General features: G+C 43.5%; 1 protein-coding gene across 1 annotated transcript; it reads left to right on the forward strand.

Annotated features, from left to right (window-relative positions):
- Positions 1-1,030: 1,030 nt before the first annotated feature.
- Positions 1,031-26,195, forward strand: LOC120054182 (probable 2-oxoglutarate dehydrogenase E1 component DHKTD1, mitochondrial). The gene is made up of 18 exons (XM_039001631.1): positions 1,031-1,302; positions 3,417-3,569; positions 17,173-17,384; positions 17,849-18,043; positions 18,362-18,631; positions 19,615-19,786; positions 19,903-20,101; positions 20,377-20,536; positions 20,787-20,939; positions 21,271-21,355; positions 21,652-21,791; positions 22,038-22,188; positions 22,587-22,693; positions 22,951-23,115; positions 23,417-23,499; positions 23,650-23,816; positions 24,280-24,365; positions 25,160-26,195. Exons 1-18 carry the CDS (start codon positions 1,125-1,127, stop codon positions 25,262-25,264), a joined length of 2,781 nt encoding a protein of 926 aa, XP_038857559.1. The 5' UTR covers positions 1,031-1,124; the 3' UTR covers positions 25,265-26,195.
- Positions 26,196-26,493: the final 298 nt, after the last annotated feature.

Consider the following 26,493-nt stretch of genomic DNA (forward strand, 5'->3'; position numbering starts at 1 on the left):
ATGGCAAATGCAATTTTCGTATATACGGGTTCAATGTATCACCACGCAGGATAAGACAGAGAACTGACTTGTTCCTGACAAAGATATTATAATATACTCTGACTGAGATAGTTCCTGCTTCCGAGCCGGCCTGTCACAGAGTAGAGACTGGGCGTGGTTTAGACTCACCCAGCCTATCGCCGGCGCTCAGGCTAGTCCTAGCCTCTTTGCGCTCTTTGGTGTCCCGGCGCTGTTGCTGTGTAGATTACGCTCCCTCACCCCAGAGACTGAGGTCAGACAGCTCTGCAACATTGTCTGAGTTATTTGCACCTGTATACAAAAGCACACTGTTCTCGCTCAAGGCTAACCACAGCTTCCCAGCACACTTATCTGGGGCTAACTGTTACTTCCAGCACACACACAGACACCCAGGCCAACAGTTGCTAGTATTCAATCACATGTGATATAGCATTGGGTTATAGTGCAATAAACACAAATCCTAACAATATGCTCGATTTGAGCCAGGCTCTTGCCCGGTGACGTGCCGGGCTATATGACACGTTCTTGTGCTAGTCAGAACTAGGTAATTGAATTGTCCGACATGCTAACTGGTAACGCGGGACGTGTATAATCACAACCAGATAGCAAGTCGGAAATGTCAGTTTCGTAGTTCCGATTATCACTTGAACATGGCAATAGACCGGTTTTATCCCAGTCCATTCTAATCGAACTCCCTTCATGTACTTTGGATGGATAATGCCATCCGTTTGCTGCACGACCATGCACAGTTTCTATACTATACTGTGGGCCTAATCATCAGTCCAAACAGTTTCGTTTTGCAACGAAAACGAGAGCTCCTATTGGACACATTCGGATAGTTCCCTCCCCGTTTCGGTCCTTAAGCTTCCGTTCAAGACACGTTTTGGAACAGAATAGGTATAATGATTACGCCTCTGTCTTTGACCATTCTGCTCTTTGGCTAAACCACAGAACATATTGATTGTCTTCGGCGAAGTACTCCGACGGCTCAACCAATCAGCTTGCAGTAGGGTGTCACCTCCCATCTTTGTCAAGCAGTATGGCTGACGTTCTGTAGTGTGTGTGAGCTTCTAACTAGTGTTGACCTATTTTATTCATTTTAAATCATGTCAGTGCTACTATTCTTGAAAAACTTGCACTGCGTCAGCAAAGTTCCTCTGAGTGTCGCGCGCCCGGTCGTCGATTGTCTATATCACACCGAAAAAGGAGTCTACGGTTACCGACCCAAACAAATCGAGGGGGACCCGAAGTTGCAGAGCGACCATATCGCTACACTCAATCAAGGTCAGTAGAGCTCTGTTCAAATACTCATACTAACCGTACTATTTGTGACGTGAATTGAGTATATAGTATGCTAATTGGTCATATGATGATATAGTTAGTAGGCCAAAAGTTCCCTGATATCGTACTAAATTTGCCAAAATACGAAGTATTCATGGAGTGGACTGATGTAAAACTATATATTGGCAACAAAATACATACAACCATTGAAATATCCAAGTTTTACATATTTTTTTACTACACTGATTCCGCAATTGACTGTCAGTATGTCATAAATCTCTTTTTATTAGGAACATTTTTCTTACACAAATCAAAATTTATGAAGAAAAAGACCCCTTTGTAAAAATGTTTATCTGATTTGGAAAACTATTTCCAATCATTAAAACGTTTACAAAGCAAAATGTCAAACATTTATTCGCTACATGTCTGTATTTGATTTGATATAATATGGATTTGTATAATTTTTTTTGTTGATCTCTTATTTCTTGGTAATTCCTCTGGATGTTCTGTTTTTTGTGTGTTTTGCTTAATAAATAAAAAAAATACATGCAGTGGAGGCTGTTTCCGTGCTTTTAGGACCCATAACAGGCTGACGACGCGAGCGTTGCAAAATAGATTTAGAAATTTATATTATTCAATTATTGCACCCACACTGCTCGCGTGCCAATGAGCGTTTGCGTTGCCAAGGGCTAAAATAGAAGTCAGTAATATTTGTGACGCAGATCGCGCCTCAAGTCCTGCCTCTCCCTTCTCCTCATTGGTTTATAGAAGCAGGTACCCACGTGCCATCTCCTCATTGGTTATACCCATGTGGGTGACTGAAAGACGAACGAGGTCAGTGGCGGTAATGCACCTAATTTATGAAAGTTGCCAATCGCAATAAGTCAAGAGAAGAAAAAGCCTAGAAGAAGGAGGAGAGATGACTAGAAACAATTCGATTGACCATTTTGTGTGTGGATTAATTGTCAGAGTAGAGGACCTTGTGCATTTCAGGTAAAATAACAACTTAATGTTTATATCCCAGGACAAATTAGCTAGCAAGTGAAAGCTAGCTAGCTAAATTGCCATACATTTTCAATGCTTTTCGACCTGTCCCCAAATTAATGTAATTGGTTCAGAGTTTGTTTTGATATTTTAACCTGCGTGTCGTGATCGCGTTTGGTGTGGGGGGACAAAATACATTCATGCACGATGGCGCACACGCGCAGCCGGTTTGGGTTCTGTGTAATACGTTCTTCAGAAAATGGGCGTGGCTTCATAACTTTTCAAATTGGAAGAAAATGGCGGAAAATATGCAGCCGAAGTTCGACGAGAGCGGATACAAATTCATTACTTTTACTAATTATGACAAGTTCTCTCATTTGGTTCTGGAAGTAGCTAGCCAAACATTAGCCAGTTAGTTTGGGTGCTTGACTGCTGTTGAATGCTCCTAAATTTAGAGCATTCAATCTGACCATGCTCTGGATATGCGAACGCCCAGAGCGCACTCTGTCACTCCAGATTGAATTGATGAACACACACGAAATTGTACAATTTTTAGCTAGTCATTTGTTATGCTAACAAGTTAGCAAGAGGTTGCATAACAACATCAACTTCCAGTAGACAGGCGAAGCTCTAGTACGCTCAACTGAAACGATACCGTTTGTTTCCAGTATACTAAGATGAAGTAATAGTATGTAGTATACAGTATGTTAGTATGCTTATTCGAACACAGCTCATGTTTTGCAGATAATGAACATTAAACTCAAATCATTGTCTTTTTCAATGGGAAAACAACTAAGCAAGACTTAAGACTAACAACTAAGCATCCTTTGCACAAAGTGAATTCTTGCAGAAGAGATTAAGTGTTGAGTTGTTCTTATATTCCTTATTGTCAATGCATATCATACACTTTTACTACTTGCTTTAATTTGCATTTAACTGTAGACTAACGTTTGTCATAGCCTAGAGGTATATCCTCCTACTATCCTCCTACCTCCTATCCTCCGTCTTTTTTGATGTTATTTTTTAATCTTTATTGACTTTTTCCCCCACATTTTACAATAATAGATTAATTCATTTAAATACATCAGTTTTCACATCAATTTGATATTAAAAAGGCTGTTCTGTTTACACAGATCATGGTCTCATGCGCCTGGTGGAGGCATACCGAGCACATGGACACAAGGCTGCTAAAATTAACCCTCTACTGCCAGAGGACCCTGTGGAGGACACTGTGCCAGAGATCAACATGTTGACTGGGGCTGTACAAGGACCCCTCAACACATCTGGTAGGCTATGTGGTCTATTGGGAGATTCATATGAGGATGGTATTATTCTCAGTAATGTTCTTCAGAATGTGTTCCAAAAATGTTGCATATAACAAATTTGGCAGTAAAGAAGCGCACTGCTGAACAATTTTAACATTTTTAATTTTTTTTAACAGGTAGTGCCGAACCTCCTGCGCACAAACTTTTTTTTAATGGGCATAATACTAAAGACACTTAAGTTAGCTGGCTAAGTTAATGGTGAGCTAATTACAGAAAATAGCTTATGGTTGTGAGTGTGATGAAATAAAAGCAGGGCATTCTACCGGAGATTTTTAGGACTGGGACACTCGTTGTCCTAGTGTTATATCCTAATTTGATTTTGGTGCAGGTCATGTTGTTCTTCACATTACCATCTCTGGTAAACGCACACTATATCAACTAAAATCAATGTTTATTTGTCACATGCACAGGATACAAAAGTTGTAAACGGTACTTACATAGTGGAGTCTTTTGTTTAGACATGGAGCTAGCTGGCTAAACAATGAACCATAATCCCAACTCATAATTTAACTACCATGCATGAATCTGCAGGTAGCTAAAGCTAACTAACTAGATTATATGTTAGTTAGCTAGCTAGCTAACATTAGGCCATAACTAGCAAAGCAAATGGCTTTCTAAGATGCAAATAATATTACTACACACATCATACATGTAACGTTAGCTAGCGAGTCAGCCAGCCAACGTTGCTACGTACCTAACAGAATGCTTTAACTTGCAATGAAAATGACTTTCTGACAAAATTAGAAATGTATAATATCTGAAAATGTAGCTAGGTAGACTCTCTTACCCGTGGATGAACACTTTTCCCTCTCTGTCATGAATGCCATGGTTGCCCTTAGTTTGAAGATGTAATCCGGAGACAGGTGTTTTATACAACAGCCTTCTGGTGTGTTCTATCTTCGACTCCCTCCGCATATTTGCAATCAAACGCCAGAATTTACTCCATCTCCTTAGCTGTCATACTCTGCTTCCACCGGGCATTCCATTGATTTCAAAACTCGGTCCTCCAGAAAGTGGCGTGCATTAGCAACACTTTTGAAGTTCTTCATGATATCGTGAGAAAGGATTACCTACACATACTGAGCATGTCATGTTATAGACAGAAGCATCCTACATGGTAGACCAATCCAAACTTATCTCTCGGTATGTCCAGCCCATCTATCTCAGCCAATCATGGCTAGCCGGAAGGTTCCTGTCCTTTTCCGTGTCTAAACCAACTAGGCTCGTAATTTAACAATTGTATTTTCAGATGGAGTACAATTTCTTTATTTATAAAAATAAAACATTTGCCAATCTTGTAGTATCCAATTGGTAGTTAGTCTTGTCTCATCGACGCAACTCCCGTACGGACTCGGGAGAAGCGAAAGTCGAGAGCCGTGCGTCCTCCGAAACCCAACCAAGCCGCACTGCTTCTTTTTTTTCAATTTATAGTTTTATGTTTTCAATCAACCAACCAAACACATTCCACATTCACAGATGTGACAGACTAAAAAAAAAATAATAATAATAATAAAAAATTGTTTTATATATATATATATATATATATTATACATACATACATACACATATATATATATATACACACATACATACACACAAATAATAATTATAACAAAATTTAAAATATAGAACTTGCAGCAGCACTATCAAGGTTCTTATTAGCTATTTCCAGCCTTAGCTGAGATGACGAGCCAATAATTAGTTTTTAGATTTTACAGCACCTTACACAACACGCATCTGCTCATCTCCCTGATCCCCCCCATTCACTCTGTCCAATTTGAAATATAGTTGAGTAGTGGAGACCAGAGTCTATCAAACTTGGGCTGTCTCTTGTGGAGGTCATAAGTGAGCTTTTCAAGAGGGAGAAAGTCAACCATCTGGTCAATCCACATTTTAAATGTAGGAGAGGTACTAGAGGCCCACAATAGAAGAATACATTTCTTAGCAAAGTATGTAATGGTCATGAGCAAATTTTCTCTGTCAGGATCAAGAACAAAGTCTTGCTGGGCATTAAGAAGATAGAGACACGGGGTCATATCAAACTGTACATCTAGTATTTTCTGTGCAGCAGTATGTATAGATTGCCAGATTTTGGCAATCTCTCTACAGCTCCAAAATACATGCATATAGGTTCCACTTTCAGAGGTACATCTTTTACAGTTAGGAGAAATGTCTGTTTTCATTTTATGGAGTCTCAAGGGAGTGTAATAAAATTTGTACAAACATTTGTAATTAGATTCTTTCATTTTTACATTAGTAGAGGAGCAGTATACCCTGTCGCAAACCTCCGCCCATAACTCATCACTGATAGTCAGACCAAGGTCCTTTTCCCAGATTATTTTCAAAGGAGTAAAGGAGGAGCCTCCTTTCTCAGAAAGGAGTCTATAGATATAAGATATTTTGCCTTTAATGGATTGTGCTGTGACAAGAAGGGTTTCAACTTCATTCAACTGAGTTCTAAACCTCCTCTTGGAAGTAAATGAGGAGATGACATGTCTAATTTGAAGATATTTTAAAAAATGGGATCTTGGCACATTGAATTCACTGCAGAGCTCTTGAAAGGATTTCAGTGTAGTGGTCTTCTGATGAAATAGGTCTGAAAAGGTCCTGATTCCTAGAGTATGCCAAAGATTAAAGTTGGCATCCCTCAGGGCTTTTGGCAAGTCTGGGTTGCCTACTATAGGCGAGTGAGAACATATTTGGGAGGAGATGCCCAGGTATTTCTTACAGTCCCTCCACACTAGTAGGGTGCTGTAAATCACAAATGTTTTGGCTATGTTGCCCACTTCACTAAAGTTATTAATGAATATAGTTGAGCTTAGTGGCAATGAACCACAGGATTGGGCTTCTATCTGGATCCACGTTGACTCTTGTCTGTTTGTGATCCATGTTAGCATGTTGCGGATTTGGGCAGACCAGTAGTACAATTGAAGGGAGGGAAGGGCAAGACCACCCTTAGATTCAGGTTTCGATAGTGGAGAGCTTGATCCTAGGTTTTTTATTGCCCCATATAAATTTGGCGAAGCTTTGGTTAATTGTTTTGAAAAAGGAAGCTGGGAGATAGCATGGGAGCATCTGAAATAAATAGTTCAGTCTAGGTAGGATGTTCATACGGATTACATTAATTCTTCCTACTAAGCTAATTAGGAGGGAGATCCAGGTTTGGAGGTTGTTCTTGATTTGATCCAGGAGTGGGAGAGAATTCTCCTTGAAAAGCCTATTCAGATCTGGTGTTATGAATATCCCAAGGTATTGAAACCCCTGTGTCTTCCATTGGAATGGGCATAGTGTCTTCATAGAACTGGTGAGTGTAATATTGAGAGGGCAGACAGTGGATTTGTTAAAATTAATCTTATAACCTGAAAACGTGCCATACTGAGCAATTGTCTAAAATGGGAGGAAGGGATTTCTCAGGGTTGGATATCTAGTGCAAGACATCATCCGCGTAAAGCGAAATCTTGTGCTGCAGGCCGCCTGCAGGAACACCTATAATATTTGGATTGCTCCTTATCAACTCTGCCAGAGGCTCCGCCCCCAACAAGTAGAGCAGGGGGGACAGCGAGCACCCTTGTCTTGTGCCCAGTCCCAAAGGGAATCTGTCAGAGTTCAGTCCGTTAGTAGTCACCATGGCATTTGGATGAGAGTATAGTGATTTGATCCATTTAATAAAGTTTGGGCCCATATTGAACTTTTCTAAGACTGAGAACAGAAAGCTCCACTCCATCCTGTCGAACGCCTTCTCAGCATCCAGTGAAGCCAGCAGGACAGGGGTCTTCTGTGCGTTTACTTGATCAATAATATCAAAAAGACGGCGAATGTTATCAGAAGAGTATCTGTCTCTAATAAATCCAGTTTGGTCCGCTTTTATTATTTTGGGAAGAGGAGTGTTTAGTCTTTTGGCGAGCAATTTGGTAATTATTTTGTAGTCGAAATCTAACAAGCTTATGGGCCGGAAGGAGGAGCAGGATAGGGGGTCCTTGTCTTTTTTGAGCAACACTGTAATGCGAGCTGTGTGCATTGAGTCTGGGAGAACTCCGTTTTTGCAAAAATCCTCCAGCATTGGCATGAAAATAGGGCTAAGCTGGGGCCAAAAAGCTTTGTAGAACTCTCTGGGGAATCCATCTGGGCCTGGGGACTTGTTAGGTGGCATGGAGATAATTGCCTCTAGGACCTCCTCAGGAGTGAAGGGGGAGTTGAGATCTTCTTGGTCGGTCTCTGATAGTTTAGGTAGCGAGATTCCCTCTAGGAAGGAGTGGAGTTCTGCCTCCGTGTGTTTTCTCTGAGGTATATAGTTTGCAGTAAAAATCATAAAGTTAAATTGATCTTTTTTGGGTCAATTTGTAAGTCGCTCTGGATAAGAGCGTCTGCTAAATGACTTAAATGTAAATGTAATATGTGACCTCGTCCTCTGCTGTTCGGATAGCCATAATTGTACGCTCTGACTGCTCTTTTTTTAATTGATAAGCAAGCGTATCTACTAGGCCTATTGCTATACTCATGGTATTTCTGTTTAGTAAAGAGAACTTTTTTTTTTAAATCTCCCGAGTATAGTCCAAATTCAGTTTGGCTTTGGCTGCTTTAAGTTGACTCCAGGAGGTGCTGTCTGGGGATTGTTTATGTACTTTTTCACAGCGTTCCAGCTCCCTCTCCAGATCTAGCCTGTGTGCTTCCATTGCTTTTTTCTTATAGGAAGCATATGCAATTAGATGACCTCTTAGTGTGGCTTTAGCAGCGTCCCACATTGTGGCCGGAGAGACAGGAGAATCTTTGTTGTCTTGTGTGTAGTTGTCTATCCATGTAGTTACCAATGTATGGAATGCTTCGTTTGATAGCATGGAGGTGTTGAATTTCCAGCTCTTTGACCTCGGGATGTTTTTGCAGAGGTCAAAGCAGAGGTGGACAAAGGCGTGATCTGAAAGCGCTATGGGTCCGATTGTACACGTGGCTGAATTTATGAAACTCTTTGGGATAAAAATGTAATCTATACGGGAGTAGGTGTTATGGACATTAGAGTAGTATGTATAGTCCATAGATGAGCTATTAGTCTTTCTCCAGATATCTATCAGTCCCATCTCTTTAGTAAGAGAGTTCAACATCTTTGCAGATCTAGGATTTGTGGTGGGGACTTGAGATGATTTGTCTAGGGTTGGGTTCAGGGTACAATTAAAATCTCCGGCAAACACTCCAAAGGAAACACAATGCTCATTGAACAGGGTTATCATTTTCGACATAAAAGCAGGAGTATCTGTGTTAGGGGCGTATATGTTTAAGATAGTAATTGGTTGCCCATACAGTGACCCAGTTATCAAAATAAATCTCCCCTCCGGATCAGATATGTTTTTTGTCAATTATGAATGGAACATTCTTATGGATAAGTATGGCTGTACCTCTACTGTTGGATTTGAAAGATGAGAAATACACCTGTCCCACCCAAGCTCTGCGGAGTTTGGCATGTTCAGCATCACAGAGGTGTGTCTCTTGCAATAGCGCGATGTCTGCTTTTTCCTTTTTTAGAGCACATAGTATCTTTTTCCGTTTTATTGCATGACCTAGACCATGGCAGTTCCATGTCAATAGATTTAAGGTACTAGTCATCGTCATCGAACAGTAATCCAACTTTAGTGCAAGTCATCTCTGGGTAAAGGTGGATAGTAGTTACAGCTGCGTTCACAGAAAAGGAAAATAAATGGTTTACATAAAATAACAATCTCTGAACACCCCAACCCGAGTTCCCAAACAACTCGACATATCCCGTTGGATCTATTACCTCCCCGCTCAGTCACAATTCTGTGTTCCAAAAAAAAAAAACGGGAACAGTTAGCAACGCACAACGTCTCCCCCTCCCCACTAAAGAAATGCCTCATCCTCTCCGCCCCGCATTGAGTAAATGACAACGTAGCCCCCGTCCAGACCACATTAAAAAAGGGAGAAAATAAAAGTTTGAGTGTCGCAGGGCTCCTTGGTGAAGAATCCTGAGCTCGTTTGGGTATTTGAATCCCCTAAAGATGCCTCGGTCAATGGAGCTTTTCTTCACCTCGTCAAACTCTCGGCGCTTTCGGCGTATTCCAGCTGACAGGTCCTGGAGTAAGGTGAGTTTGGCGTTTCCCACTAATGGTGTTGGTTTTCGCCGCCTGTAGGACTCGTTCCTTGTCGGTGAATCTCAGGAAACGTATGGTGATTGGGCGCGGTGGTTGTCTGGCTGCTGGTGGGGGCCTCAGTGCTCGGTGAGCTCTCTCGAGTTCTATGGGCCTGTCGGTGGACAGGTGGAGCCACTCGGGAAGTTTGTCTTGCAGGTAGCGGATCAGTGGCATGTTTCCCTCTTCTTTTTCGCCCAGATTTAATAGAACACAATTATTCCTTCGCCCCCTGTTTTCCAGGTCCTCTGTCTTCTCTTCCAGCTGCTCTTTTTTTTTTTAGCATATGCTATTGTTTCCATGGCGTCTGTCAATAAGTTTTCCGTGGATAGGATTCGCCCCTCTGCCTCGTCCAGGCGCCCCGCGTTTATGGTTATCTTGTTGTTTGTCAGGCAAAGCATTTTCCAGGATTGTCACCTTGCCCCCTATCGCACTGAGCTGAGCGTTAATAGCATCTAGTTTAGTGTTGAGTTCTTTACGTTGGGATCTCAGCTCAGAAAAGATGTCTTCGACAGAGTGCGAGGTTGGCATTTGTTGGGCCTCGGGGGGGAACGGGTCCTCTTGCTCCTGGCTAATGGCGCTAGCTTTTTCTGAAGCTAGCTGCTTCTTGGAGGCTTTTTCCGTCGCTAGTGCTCGAGTCCGGGTAAAAATGTCACCTGTAGTGTCGCCTTTTGTAGCCGCCATGACTTTTTGACTAAAGCTAAATGAGTTTAAACTTGAAGTGGAGGTAAGATTAGGAATTGGAAACTACTTGTGCGGAGCTCCTAGTTCATGCGGCCATCTCGTTCAGGGGTCACGTGATCCCCCCCAGCCGCACTGCTTCTTGACACAATGCCCGCTTAACCTGGAAGCCAGCCGCACCAATGTGTCGAAGGAAACACTGTATACCTGGCGACCGTGCCAGCGTGCCCGGCCCGCCACAGGAGTCGCTAGAGCGTGATGGGACAAGGACATCCCGGCCGGCCAAACCCTCCCCTAACCCCGATGACGCTGGGCCAATTGTGCGCCACCCCATGGGTATCCTGGTCGCGGCCGGCTGCGACAGAGCCTGGACTCGACCCAGGATCTCTAGTGGTCTTAGACCACTGCGCCACTCGGGAGGTCCATAAGTTTGTTATTAAGGCACATGAAAGGTCAGCTGTTCCAGAAGGCATTTCTGTCAAAAATGCATTTATTGATAAAAAAAATAAATGTTTATGTTCAAATGCCTCTCCTGTGAATTAGTGACATGCGACATACGCCTAGTTTCCTGAAACGAGTCACATTTAGAAATACCCACAGTATGATTTTCAATACCATCAATACTTTTTAATAACGTCAATACCACAAACTATTTTAGCTTGTTTTTCAAATAAATATATTTGTGCAATAGGCTAATAAAGCAGATCACGTTCTTCATTTCGACCTGTTGCATCATTTTTTCATTATGAAGCCGTTCCCCAAAGCTGATTGAGCCAGTCACATTGTAAGAGGGGGGATCAATTTACACTTGAAATTCACTACTAATGTTTGCAAGGTATTATCTAAGTTTAGTTATCTAAGATGTGCCAAAATAAATTCTAGCTATGCATTTGGTTTGCTAAGTGGCTAGCTTGCAAGATCAATCTTCTTGGTTACAGCAGAGTCAATCAATCCACTCCTGGATCAATATCCTTGTTGTCTGTTTTGTGCTTGAAGCAAACCTTTTGAGATAGTTGTATGACTTCATGATCTGGGGTGTCTGTCCTTGCGATTTGTTTATGTTCCTTGCGCTTGTTAGCATTTAGCTAGTGTACACATTGAGAATTCGCTAGTACTTTGTTAGCACACTTGGTTAGGAGCCTGTAAAAGAGCAGCCATCCCCTCTGGCACCATTAACGTAGCACTTTATGGTTTTTGCGACTGCACTTGAAGAAACTTTCAAAGTTCTTAATTTTCCGTATTGACTGACCTTCATGTCTTATGGTAATGGACTGTCGTTCCTCTTTGCTTATGTGAGCTGTTCTTGCCATAATATGTACTTGGTCTCTTACCAAATAGGGCTATCTTATGTATACAACCCCTTCTGTACCTTGTCACAACATAACTGCTCAAACGCATTAAGAAGGAAAGAAATTCCACAAATTAACTTTTAAGAAGGCAGACCTGTTAATTTAAATGCATTCCAGGTGACTACCTCATGAAGCTGGTTGAGAGAATGCCAAGAGCGTGCAAAGTTGTCATCAAGGCAAAGGGTGTCTACTTTGAAGAATCTCAAATATAATATATATTTTGATTTCTTTAACACTTTTTGGTTACTACATCATTCCATATGTGTTATTTCATAATTTTGATGTCTTCATTATTATTTTACAATGTAGAAAATAGTAAAAAATAAAGAGAAACCCTTGAATGAGTAGGTGTCCAAACTTTTGACTGGTACTGTACATCTAGCTGGGTAAGGTTAAGGGGGTAGGTGTGTGTCTTTGGTAACAACAGCTGGAGTGCAATCTCTGTTAGACATCTTCATGATAAGCTGTGGACTATACTGAACAAAAATTTGAACGCAACATGTCAAGTGTTGGTCCCAAATTTTCCATTCGCACAAAAAGCTTAGGTAACACAATTGCATTTTATCGATGGCAATTTGAATGCACAGAGATACTGTGACGAGATCCTCATGTTTCAGCATGATAATGCACAGCCCCGTGTCGCAAGGATCTGTACACAATTCCTGGAAGCTGAAAATGTCCCAGTTCTGCATACTCACCAGGCATGTCAGCCATTGAGCATGTTTGGGATGCTCTGGATCGACATGTACGACAGCGTGTTCCAATTCCCGCCAATATCCAGCAACTTTGCACAGACATTGAAGAGGAGTGGGACAGTACTTCACAGGCCACAATCAACAGCCTGATCAACTCTATGCAAAGGAAATGTGTCGTGCTGCATGAGGCAAATGGTGGTCACACCAGATACTGACTAGTTTTCTGATCCACGCCCCTACCTTTTTTTGAAGATATCTGTGACCAACAGATGCATATCTGTATTCCCAGTCATGTGAAATCCATAGATTAGGGCCAAATGAATTAATTTGAATTGACTGATTTCCTTATATGAACTGTAACTCAGTAAAATCTTTGAAGTTGTTGCACATTGCATTTTTATATTTTTGTTCAGTATAGTTTATCTGTATTTTTCATAGCTGTATATTTACCACCACAAACCGATGCTGGCACTGAGACCACACTCAACGCGCCGTGCAAGCAAGGAAATGCACATCCGGACGCGGCCGGTGATTTTAATGCAGGGAAACTGAAATCCATCTTACCTCATTTTTACCACCATGTCACCTGTGCAACTAGAGGTGACAACTTTAGATCACCTTTACTCCACCCACAGAGACACATACAAAGCTCTCCCTCGCCCTCCATTTGGCAAATCTGATCATAACTCTTTCCTCCTGATTCCTGCTTACAAGCAAAAACTCAAACAGGAAGTACCTGTGGAAGTGGTCCGGTGAAGCAGATGCTAAGCTACAGGACTGTTTCGCTAGCACAGACTGGAATATGTTCTGGGATTAATCCGATTGAGGAGTTGAGTTTACCACATCAATCACCGGCTTCATTAATACAGTAAGTGCATTGACAATGTCATCCCCACAGTGACCATAAGTACATATCCAAACCAGATGCCATGGATTACAGGGAACATCCGCACTGACCTAAAGGCTAGAGCTGCCAGTTTGAAGGAGCAGGACACTAATCCGGACGCTTATAAGAAACCCTGCTACGACCTCAGACGAGCCATCAAACAGTAAAGACGTCAATACAGGACTAGGATCGAATCCTACTACGCCGGTGGTGACAGTAGTCGGATGTGGCAGGGCTTGCAAACTATCACAGATTACAAAGGGAACCCAGTGACACGAGCCTACCAGATAAGCTAAATTCATTCTATGCTCGCTTCGAGGAACGCAACACTGAACTATGCATAAGAGCACAAGATGTTCCGGATGACTGTGTGATCTCACTCTCTGTAGCCAATGTGAGTAAGACCTTTAAACAGGTTAACATTGACAAGGCCGCGGGGCCAGACTGATTACCAGGATGCATTCTTGGAGCATTTGCAGACCAGCTGGCAAGTGTCTTCACTGACATTTTTATTTTCTCACTCACCCAGTCTGTAATACCTATATGTTTCAAGCAGACCACAATAGTCCCTGTACCCAGTAACGCCAAGGTGACCTGTTTAAATAACTGTCACCCCATAGCACTGAAATGCTTTGAATGGCTGGTCACAATGGCACATCAACACCATCATCCCAGATACCCTGGACCCACTCCAATTTGCATAGCGCCCCAACAGATCCACAAATTTCGCAATCTCTATTACACTCCACACTTCCCTCTCCCACCTGGAGAAGAGGAACACCTATGTAAGAATGCTGTTCATTGACTACAGCTCAGCGTTCAACACCATAGTACCCACAAAGCTAATCACTAAGCTCAGGACCCTGGGACTAAACACCTCCCTCTGCAACTGGATCCTGGACTTCCTGACAGTCCGCCCCCAGGTGGTGAGTGTAGGCAACAACACATCCGCCACGCTGATCCTCAACACAGGGGCCCTTTAGGGGTGCGTGCTTGATCCCCTCCTGTACTCCCTGTTCACCCACGACTGTGTGGCAGCGCATGACTCCAACACCATCATTAAGTTGGCTGACAACACCACAGTGGTTGGCCTGATCACTGACGATGATGAGACAGCATATAGGGATGAGGTCAGTGCCCTGGCAGTGTGGTGCCAGGACAACAACCTCTCAATGTCAGCCAGACAAACGAGCTGATCGTGGACTACAGGAAACGGAGGCCCGAGTACGCCCACGTCAACAGAGCTGTGGTGGAACGAGTCCAGAACTTCAAGTTCCTCTGTGTCAAAATCACTAAGGAATTTTCATGGTCCTCACACACTAATACAGTCGTGAAGAGGGCACGACAACACCAATTCCCCCTCAGGAGACTGAAAAGATTTGGCATGGGCCTTCAGATTCTCAAAGTTCTACAGCTGCGCAAGGCCAAATAAACACTGAAGTTGCTTACCAAGAAGACAGTGAATGTTCCTGAGTGGCCTAGTTACAATTTTGAAATAAATCGTCTTGAAAATGGCTGTCAATGATCAACAACCAACTTGACAGAGCTTGAAGAATTTTAGAAAGAATAATGTGCAAATATTGTACAATCCATGTGTGAAAAGCTCTTAGAGACTTACCCAGAACAACTCACAGCTGTAATAGGTGATTCTAACATGTTTTGACTCGGGGGTGTGAATACTTCAATTCAATTCTTCATTCCAAGATGGCGTAGCAGTCAGACGTCTTTGTCCTTCGTCGTGTCCCATGTATATATATTTTTCTTTGCATATCTTAAAAAAAATAAAAAATATTAACTTCAAAATACTCTCCTGCAACCCGCCTCACCCAATGTGGTGTGGATGCAGTCTATCACGGTGCCATCCGTTTTGTCACCAAAGCCCCATATACTACCCACCACTGCGACCTGTATGCTCTCGTTGGCTGGCCCTCGCTTCATACTCGTCGCCAAACCCACTGGCTCCAGGTCATCTACAAGTCTCTGCTAGGTAAAGCCCCGCCTTCTCTCAGCTCACTGGTCACCATAGCAGCACCCACCTGTAGCAAGCGCTCCAGCAGGTATATCTCACTGGTCACCCCCAAAGCCAATTCTTCCTTTGGCTGCCTTTCCTTCCAGTTCTCTGCTGCCAATGACTGGAACGAACTGCAAAAATCTCTGAAGCTGGAGACTCATATCTCCCTCACTAGCTTTAAGCACCAGCTGTCAGAGCAGCTCACAGATCACTGCACCTGTACATAGCCCATCTGTAAATAGCCCATCCAACTACCTCATCCCCATACTGTATTTATTTATCTTGCTCCTTTGCACCCCAGTATCTCTACTTGCACATTCATCTTCTGCACATCTACCATTCCAGTCTTTAATTGCTATATTGTAATTACTTCGCCACCATGGCCTATTTATTGACTTTCCTCTCTTATCCTACCTCATTTGCACACACTGTATATAGACTATTTCTACTGTATTATTGACTGTATGTTTGTTTATTCCATGTGTAAGTCTGTTGTTGTATGTGTCGAACTCTTTGCTTTATCTTGGCCAGGTCACAGTTGTAAATGAGAACTTGTTCTCAACTAGCCTACCTGGTTAAAGGTGAAATAAGTAGATTTATTTTAATGTCAATCAGATATTTCTGTATTTCATTTTCAATAATTTAGCAAAAATATCTAAACAACTTTTCACTTTGTCTTTATGGGGTGTTGTGTGTAGATGGGTGAGGAAAATAATGAGTTCAGGCTTTAACACAACGAAGTTAGCAATAAGTCAAGGGATATGAATACTTTCTGAAGGCCCTGTATATGCATGCAATGCCCATATGCATTTAGCGCTCAATTCTCTGACAACTGAACCGTGTGGTGGACAATTGTTTTTTCAAAACACTGCCAGCACTCTGTTTGCATGGCTAGTGGCTAACGTTAGCCAGCTCAAGATGGCTAACGTTAGCCAGCTCAAGATGGCTAACGTTAGCCAGCTCAAGATGCAGAGTAGATTCTCCATATGACGTTAAGAAATAGTCCATTATGGGTCGTTTAGAAGATATCCGGAAATAAGTTAATAAATATGTAAAAACCCCAAAACATAACTATTTTTGTAGTTATAGGTAACCAGAATGTGACTACACATTACTTAAGTCTTTGACCAAACTGTGTTGTTACTTTGGTGAGTAAAAACTCATGCCTCCTACCCTTTTAAGTCAATGTAAAACCCATCACCCAACATTTGATTTGCTAAACCACCCATTGCAATGGTATGGCACCAATAAAAATTGGAAGGAAATCATTGCCTTTTAAATGCCCCAAATTGCTAATTTGTGTGGTGACTCACTCACAGCACATGCGTTTAACACAGGCACTCGGTTTGAGTGGATGGTGTCTCCAGGGATGAGGCATTTTCAATGACAGTCAACAGTATCTCATGCCTCCAGTCATTACTATCATCACTCACAAATTAGTAGACCAATCAAATGAAAGTGCATGTGACTTGGTGGATATGATTTTAGATGGTAAAAGCACTTTGTGACAGCTGATGTGAAAAATACATTTGATTGAGGGTTCCTATGATACCCAGTCATGGAGATAAGGAATTATGTCCGACACACACACACGCCTCATCCTGTCAGACTATCAGAGCTCTTGGTCTTTAGTCTGTGTTCATGGAGATAAAGAATTATGTACACGTGTTTTTTTTTGTCCAGCAGGCAGACTAGCAGGTCTCATACTGCAACGCATTTGCAGCCAACCAGGTCCTCCTAAAAAAAACGTGTTCTTTTTTCAACTGACCTGAAATTCACACTCCTACATAAATTCCTTTCTTCTCCAGGACTGCGTCACTTTGGTAAGGCTGAGGCGTCAGTGGAGGAGGTGCTTGCCTACCTGGAGGAGGCCTACTGTGGCCGCATTTCCATAGAGACCAGTCAGTTGACCAGTCTGGAGGAAAGGGAGTGGCTCGCCGACCGCTTCGAGGAGTTGAAGAAGGAGACATTTGCGGCGGAGGAAAGGAAGAAGTTGGCCAAACTCATGCTGGAGTCACAGGTAGATGGGTGGATGGATCGGGATGAAGAGAGCGAGGGGGGGGGGGGGGGGGGGGAAGAGAGAAAGAGACCTCCACAGAGGAGAGGAGACAGTTGGCTAAGCTCCTGTTGAAGTCACATGTGGGTGGATAGGTAGATGGGTCAAAGGTCGACGTCGTCACACAGTATTACAGCCAAATTACCTTTTCATAGCTTAATTTAATGAAAATGTTATCTTATCTAACAGAGTAATTGGCATCTTGTTTAAACATTTTCTGTGGGAATAAAGTCAATATCTTATCAGCAAGAATGTGATGGTATTGGTTTTATCAATGTTAATTACATTTTTTTTCCTATTTCCAAGAACGACTGATCTTGCTGACTTATTTATGTATTTATCTTTTATTTTACCAGATAAGTCATTGAGAACACATTCTCTTTTTACAATAACAGCCTGAAATGACCTGTTTCATCTTGTTACCTCAGGAGTTTGATAATTTCCTGGCCAACAAGTTTTCCACGGTGAAGCGTTACGGTGGTGAGGGAGCAGAGAGCATGATGGGAGTGTTCTATGAGATGTTCCGCCTGTTGGCCCACAGTGGGGTGACGGACGTCGTCATGGGGATGCCTCATCGCGGGCGACTCAACCTCCTCACGGGGCTGCTGCAGTTCCCACCAGAGGTCAGGGTTCAGACACTATCGATCCCTTCCAGGTCAAATTCATGGCTGTAGTGTTTACCTGAGTTAACCACACTCACTGGGGATTACCAATAAACTCCATGTAATTGTCAGCTGCAATGCGCTATGCAGTGTGACGATAAGAGAGAATCCAGTGTTACCTTATCAGAAAGTGACCGTAAAAAGTTTCTGTGGATGATGACCTTGAATTTTGTTGTTTTTCTTACTGAGGTGAACAGGTTTTGGGAGAGGTAAAAGTGAAATCTGGAACCCCAGTATAACATTATTTTATTTCATGTGCCTCTCTCCCTTCACCTCCAGTTGATGTTCCGTAAGATGCGTGGCCTCAGTGAGTTCCCAGCGGACTCTCCCTCCATCGGTGACGTCCTCTCCCACCTCTCCTCCTCTGTAGAGCTGGATTTCGGTGCTGCCCACCTCCTCAAAGTGACTATGCTGCCCAACCCCTCCCACCTGGAGGCCATCAACCCAGTCACCCAGGGGAAGACCAGGGCCCGGCAGCAGCTCAAACAGGAGGGAGACTACTCACCAGACGAGAACGCACAGCCTGGGAATAAAGTCGTATGTCTCCAGGTATAGTGTGTGTGTGTATTATTTATTTATATATATATATATATATATATATATATATATACTGCTCAAAAAAATAAAGGGAACACTTAAACAACACAATGTAACTCCAAGTCAATCACACTTCTGTGAAATCAAACTGTCCACTTAGGAAGCAACACTGATTGACAATAAATTTCACATGCTGTTGTGCAAATGGAATAGACAACAGGTGGAAATTATAGGCAATTAGCAAGACACCCCCAATAAAGGAGTGATTCTGCAGGTGGTGACCACAGACCCCTTCTCAGTTCCTATGCTTCCTGGCTGATGTTTTGGTCACGTTTGAATGCTGCCGGTGCTTTCACTCTAGTGGTAGCATGAGACGGAGTCTACAACCCACACAAGTGGCTCAGGTAGTGCAGCTCATCCAGGATGGCACATCAATGCGAGCTGTGGCAAGAAGGTTTGCTGTGTCTGTCAGCGTAGTGTCCAGAGCATGGAGGCGCTACCAGGAGACAGGCCAGTACATCAGGAGACGTGGAGGAGGCCGTAGGAGGGCAACAACCCAGCAGCAGGACCGCTACCTCCGCCTTTGTGCAAGGAGGAGCACTGCCAGAGCACTGCAAAATGACCTCCAGCAGGCCCCCCCCCCCCCCTCGGTTTTGTTGCGTTTAGGGGAGCTAACGTCTCATTTAGGGGAGCTGAGCACCCCCTGGTTCCCCCATAATTCGCACCTTGGCCCTCAGGCCAATGTGTTTGACACCCCTGAACTAGAAACGTATTCACTGATTAACACTGCTATAGAATAGTATACGTGATTGCCCTCTCGTGAATTTGTTTTACATGTGTAGTACAATATGTAAAAGAGAGGGATAGTAGGAAGGGATTATTACGCTGAAGTACAGTTTATAGGGTCATAAGGGCATTATCCATTGTTGATGTCAAGATATTTTCAGAATTTCAAACCTGGTGATCATTGTGGAAAATCTCCTTACTTTTCTCAGGTCCATGGGGATGCCTCATTCTCGGGTCAAGGGATTGTTCCAGAGACATTCACCATTTCACTACTCCCCCACTTCAGAGTCGGTGGGAGCATCCACCTCATTGTAAACAACCAAGTGGGTTATACCACTCCGTCTGCCAGAGGGAGATCGTCTTTATACTGCAGTGATGTTGGTATGTGAAATCTATTGCTTTATCTAAAGTAGATCTTTATGGGAATTATAATCACAAATCCATTTTTTTAATGGGGATTTCAATACTCCTCTATGTGTGTGTTCTCCCTTCTCCAGGTAAGATGGTGGGCTGTGCGGTGGTCCATGTGAATGGTGATGATGCAGAGGAGGTAGTGCGCGCCACACGTTTGGCGGTAGAGTATCAGAGACGCTTCAGGAAGGATGTCATCCTGGACCTGCTCTGCTACAGACGGTGGGGACACAACGAGCTGGACGAACCTGGTTTCACTAACCCTGCCATGTACAAGATTATCCGGTGAGTTCAGTATATTTGCTATACTCTTCCTTCTCTGGCTGATCTTGAGCCAAAAGGGGTCCACTAAATGGACATAAATATTGTCCAGAAACTACCTCATTGTATTGAACAGGGAACACATCCCCACAACCATGAACAAAAGCACATATTGTTTACCTACAATTGTATATTTGCTTTACATTATTTGCCGTTGATATACCCTTGATTACAGAACAATGCCGAAATAACAACAAATAACTAACCATGACATCCTACCCACTTCTCATCTCCCCCAGCTCCAGGAAGAGCATCCCAGACTCCTACGCTGACCAGCTGATCTCAGAGGGCCTGATGACAGAGGAGGAGTGTGGTGCCATCAGGACAGCCCACTACGGCATGCTGAACGACAAGCTGGCCAACATGACCCTATACAGCCCACCGCCCACCAACCTGCAGGTCTGTGATGTGCACTCATTTCACATACGGCTTGATTGAGTTTACCTGGCACAATGGAATCAATAGAGTAGTTGCGAAAGTGCAAACCCCACCCATCTGGCACTACAGGCAGACTAAAGCGAACGCTCAAAATGTTTGTTCCCAGGTCTCTGGTGAGGAGTGCTTTTTGGAGTGTCGAGAAACTAACAGAAGACAGATTTCCATTCTTTGCCGTAACAAATGGACTTATAAAGTTGTGTTGTTGTTACAGGGGCGCTGGGGAGGTCTGGAGGAGCCCCAGGCCAGAGTCACCCACTGGGACACGGGGGTGCCTGTCCCCCTGCTGCAGTATGTAGGGGCTAAGTCTGTGGAGATACCTGAAGAGGTCCAGCTCCACAGCCACCTTGGGAAGATGCATGTGGCGGTAATAACAATTACAGGATATATATATTGTAGCTCATTCGGGGGGGGGGGGGGGGGGGGGGATCCTGTCCTGGACACTCGAACCCAGGTCCATTCCGGGACTCGAACCCAGGTCCACCGACTGTTAACCCAACACCTTAGCCATTACGCCAACCTCTTTACAAGTCTGCTAGGTTTTGAGTTAAAGGGATAGTTCGAGATTTCATTGACAATGGTATCCACAAGTTCATCTGACTCTGGGGGAAAAGGGATAAAGGGCTTTGTTGTTTTCCCCCTTGTTTTTTAAAGACTCTCTGAAGCTCAATGCAAACAGATCTGTTGTGTTCTCTCAGGGTCGCCGTGCGAAGGTGGAGAATGGAACTAATCTGGATTGGTCCACTGCTGAGGCCATGGCGTTTGGCTCTCTGCTCTGCCAAGGTCAGTCAATGGCTTTTTACACTACTGAGCCAAACCAAGCTGTACTGAGCTGGCCTAGGTCCGCATCCACTTTAGTTGCTGGAGTATCCTAGGCAGCACAATTTGGTAAGGGTAATGTGAAAAAGGATTGATCTTCATAGATAACATTTTTTACAGAAATTGCTTGTTAGATAGATTTGTGTTTTCCAGGCCTGTTATTACCATACTATGTCAATACTTACAAATGTTTAGTCATTTTATATAATTCTCATGTCTCTGGCTGTAAGAATGTGTTTTGTTTTTCATTTGTTTTGCAGGGTTCAACATTCGTATCAGTGGACAGGATGTTGGTAGGGGCACCTTCAGTCAGAGACATGCCATGATCGTTTGTCAAGACACAGATGACATGTACATCCCCCTCAATCACATAGACCCTGAACAGAAAGGATTCATGGAGGTAAATAATGAGTTATTGCAACGAGAGAAAAAAACAAAAAACAATGAGACTTGATACAAAATAACTTGGGACTCGACTTGCACTTACAATGCACGACTTGGGACTTGAGATTCAACCCTTTTTACTCACATGAGACTTGGACCTCATGACTTGTTTACTTGCTTTACTTCTAAGTTGTATAAGAGTGTCTTGGACACCCACCTGTGATACGGCGTGCACTCTTCTGCGTGTGTGTGTGTGTTCTAGGTGTGCAACAGTGCCCTGTCTGAGGAGGCCGTGCTGGGCTTTGAGTATGGCATGGCCATCGCCCAGCCTAAACTACTGCCTATCTGGGAGGCTCAGTTTGGAGACTTCTTCAACGGAGCTCAAATCATATTCGACACCTTCCTCTCTGGAGGTAATGAATGCTGATACTCTGGTCAATAACTTTCTGAAGTCAGCCAAGGGCTATTTTTAGGTCACCTCCTTTTGAGGTTGCAGATAGTTGAATATCATAAACCAGTTTCCTTCTAGCCCCTGGCGCGATCACCTATCAAGTCCTTTCAGTTCTGTGAACACAGATTTAACAAGGGCTCGGGGGAAGGGGATACACGGAATGTAGCCAACACTTTGTTTAGTATACATTTAAGATTAAACTGGATATTTGGTCAACATGATCAGTAAATCATGGGTCCCAGTAGAACACAAACTACACTTTTTAATATAAAAGCTTTATAGCGCATTCACAAAGCCTTCATAAACGTTAGGCGCTACATTCTGGTTCCACTGGGTGTTGATTTGAAACGTGTCTCCCAGGCGAGGCTAAGTGGCTGCTGCAGTGCGGGATGGTGGTCCTGCTTCCCCATGGTTACGACGGAGCAGGACCTGAACACTCCTCCTGCCGCATGGAGAGGTTCCTACAGGTGAGTAGGGGAACACAAATCACATGGGAAACAATTTTAAAGGAGCGGGGAACCTCTGATCTCCTCTGCATTTTGTGGCAGTGAGAAATGAGAACAGACATTTTTTTAAGAACTCTATGGAAACAAATACCTCTACAAATACCAGCTACGATTACCTCGGTTGTAGCTACTGTATGCCGCGGTCTACTCTCTCACTGTCTCTTTGTACTATTTATTGTATCTGTGTCTAAATCTCCTCGTCTTTCTCTTTCTCCCAGCTGTGTGACAGTAAGGAGGAGGGGGTGGATGGTGACAATGTCAACATGGGCGTGGTCAACCCTACGACTCCAGCACAGTACTTCCACCTGCTGAGACGACAGATGATACGTAACTTCCGCAAGCCGCTCATCGTGGCCGGGCCCAAGACTCTGCTCCGACTTTCTGTAAGCTACTCAATAACACATCTAATACAAGCCATTAGAGTTCAATGGGCCTGTTTGAATACCTTTAAAATGCATCCTTCCTCCCCCCCCTTCAGGTAATCACTGATCTGTAGGTGAGTGCGTGGTTAGGTGAAGGCATAGTTTTCACTGCATCGCTTCCACCAATCTTACCATGTCATATCAATGATTTCCTCAAGGAAAGAAAGGGTTAATTTTAAGGTATTCAAACAGGGATACTGTGAACATGTTTATGGGGATATTTTTGGTGACTGAGTTGATGAGTTCCTGTCTCTACCTGTAGGGGGCAACATCCAGTCTGGCTGACATGGCTCCTGGAACCTCTTTCAAACCTGTGATTGGTGACACCTCAGTCACACCAGCCAGGTAAAGAAGTATCCACAACATTACACCCTCTCTTCTGCTTCCTGTTGATAAGTGTATCTCATTTAAAAGTGTTGTCATTTGTGTTATGGTGTCATATGTATGTACCCAACTGCTTTAATTAATAACTGTCCTTTCCTGGTATCCCTGTAGTGTCCAGCGGGTGGTGCTGTGTTCAGGGAAGCACTACTATGCCCTGTTGAAGCAGAGGGAAACGTCAGCTGCCACTCAGACCACAGCACTGATCAGACTGGAGGAGCTGTGTCCCTTCCCTCTGGAAGCCCTGCAGCAGGAGCTCACCAAGTACACAAACACCAAAGGTAGGCTATACCTGACCTGGCCACTATTTACCTCAAACATCTAATATCTGAAATGCCACTTTGCAGTCGCTTTTATCCAAGTACACCGACAACAAATGTATATAAGTGACCCCTGCACCTGGTCTTCACTTACCACAGACACTATAGGCCTGTTTCCCAGACATACATTAACCCTGGTTTAAAAAGCTATTGCATTGGAGATTCTCCATTTTTAGCATGCTTTTTATTCCAGGATTAGGCTCTTACTGTTCAACACTGCTTACCAGAGACTGTTCAGCAGCATCGGATCAATAAATCATTTTGTGAACTGTATTTGGTAGGGATGGGAATTTGAAATGATTTTACTATTCGAATAATATCATTACATTTTTTCAGATATTTGATTAACTGTCCCCATCCCTAGTATTTTGCATCTTCAAGTAAATGTTTTTATGTAATCTTCATGTGTTTGTGTCCCATACAGAGTTCGTCTGGAGCCAGGAGGAGCCCCAGAACATGGGCCCCTGGTCCTTCGTGGCCCCTAGGTTTGAGAAGCAGCTGGCCTGCAAGGTGAGTCCTGCCCCTGTCTGAATGATCAGAGAAATACTGTTGATGTGTTTGAGGGGATCAGTTTGAGCAAGCAAGGCGAGGCTCCAGAATTGCTCATTTTGATAAGATAATGAGTAGTTATTTGGGATGCAAGGTGATTTGTAGATCAGGGATTCTGAACAGTCCGACTGCAATGTAGCGGATCTCAAACATGCACAATAAACTAAGTGTGCAAAACATGCTCTTTCCATGACAGACTGACCAGGTGAATCCAGGTGAAAGCTATGATCCTTTATCGATGTCACCTGTTAAATCCACTTCAATCCGTGTAGATGAAGGGGATGAGACCGGTTAAAGGAGGATTTTTAACAATTGACACATGATTTGTGTATGTGTGCCATTGAGGGTGAATGGGCAAGTGCCTTTGAATGGGGTATAGTAGTAGGTGCCAGGCACACCTGTTTGAGTGTGTTAAGAACTGCAACGCAGCTGGGTTTTTCACGCTCAACAGTTTCCCGTCTGTATCAAGAATGATCCACCACCCAAAGGACATCCAGCCAACTTGACCCAACTGTGGGAAGCATTGGAGTCAACATGAGCCAGCATCCCTGTGGAATGCTTTCGACACCATGTGGAGTCCATTCTCTGACGAATTGAGGCTGTTCTGAGGGCGAAAAGGGGTGCAACTCAATATTACGAAGGTGTTCCCAATGTTTTGTACACTGTGTATATTTGACTGGGTTTGATAAAAAAATAAAATATTAACCGACCATTTTCATTTGCACACCTTCTTTCTCCCTCTACTCTTCCTCCAGCTGCGGTTGGTGAGTCGGCCTACTCTGCCCGCCCCGGCTGTGGGCATCGGAACGCTCCACCACCAGCAGAACGAGGCCATCCTCACTGCCACCTTCTCCTCTTGAGCCACTGGGCCCCAAGATGGCTGCTCCCGCGGGCCCCAGAATGGCTGCACCCTCCCTCCTCCAGTAAAACCACATTACATCTCTTCTCTAGGCTGGACCTCCAGGCTGAATTTATCTCTGTTTCACATTTGTTTCACTCAACTTTCTATGAATTGGTGAGATGAAACAATAGTGAGGCCAGGATCTCTTTTCTTCCTGTATGTTTAAATGTTCTCAAAAACACAATTGCTAAAGGCTGCTTCTTCATTGTGGAGGGGGCTTCAGGTACTGAGTGGAACAAGACTGTGATGGTTTGGAAGGGCTGTTTTATCGAGCATTATGAAATGGAGCTGCTAGCTGTCTAAAAACAATGTGATGTAAGTGGTCTTAGATTGCATCGTAAATCAACTCAATATTGCCCTGAGTGTTCATTTTTATTGTAATATTGCATTTTTAACTTAATGTTTTTAACTTCATGCTAAAGTTAATTTCACATGCAATATGATTGCATTCAATTTACTATACTGAAACAAAAATATAAACGCAACATGCAAGAATTTCAGTTCGTATAAGGAAATCAGTCAATTGAAATAAATTCATTAGTCCCTAATCTATGGATTTCACATGACTGGGAATACGATATGCACCTGTGGGTCACAAATACCTTAAAATAAAAAATGTAGGGGCATGGGACAGAAAACCAGTCATTATCTGTTGTGACCTCCATGTGCCGACATCTCCTTCACATAGAGTTGATCAGGCCTGTGGAATGTTGTCCCACTCCTCTTCAATGGCTGTGCGAAGTTGCTGGATATTGGCGGCTACTGGAACACACTGGTGTACATGTCAATCTAGAGCATCCCAAACATGCTCAATGGCTGACATGTCTGAGTATGCAGGTCATGGAAGAACTGGGACATTTTCAGCTTCCAGGAATTGTGCACAGATCCTTGCGACATGGGGCTGTCTGTGCATTATCATGCTGAAACATGAGGTGATGGCGGCAGATGAATTGCACAACAATGGGCCTCAGGATCTCGTCACCATCTCTGCATTCGAATTGCCATCGATAAAATGCAATTATGTTTGTTGTCCGTAGCTTATGCCTGCCCATACCATAACACCACAGCCACCATGGGGCACTTTGTTCACATCAGCCAACCGCTCTCCCACATGACACCATACAAGTGGTTGTGAGGCAGGTTGGACGTAATGCCAAATTCTCTATAACGACGTATGGTTATGGTAGA

The sequence above is a fragment of the Salvelinus namaycush genome, chromosome 9, assembly GCF_016432855.1.
Source record: "Salvelinus namaycush isolate Seneca chromosome 9, SaNama_1.0, whole genome shotgun sequence".
Classification (NCBI taxonomy): domain Eukaryota; kingdom Metazoa; phylum Chordata; class Actinopteri; order Salmoniformes; family Salmonidae; genus Salvelinus; species Salvelinus namaycush.

Bases quoted from the DNA above. Each gene is read 5' to 3' on its own strand.
- LOC120054182 (XM_039001631.1), top strand. From the start codon at position 1,125: ATGTCAGTGCTACTATTCTTGAAAAACTTGCACTGCGTCAGCAAAGTT. The intron at 22,189-22,586 runs GTAATGAATGCT...CGTGTCTCCCAG, and splicing joins CGACACCTTCCTCTCTGGAG to GCGAGGCTAAGTGGCTGCTG. The intron at 22,694-22,950 runs GTGAGTAGGGGA...TCTTTCTCCCAG, and splicing joins GCATGGAGAGGTTCCTACAG to CTGTGTGACAGTAAGGAGGA.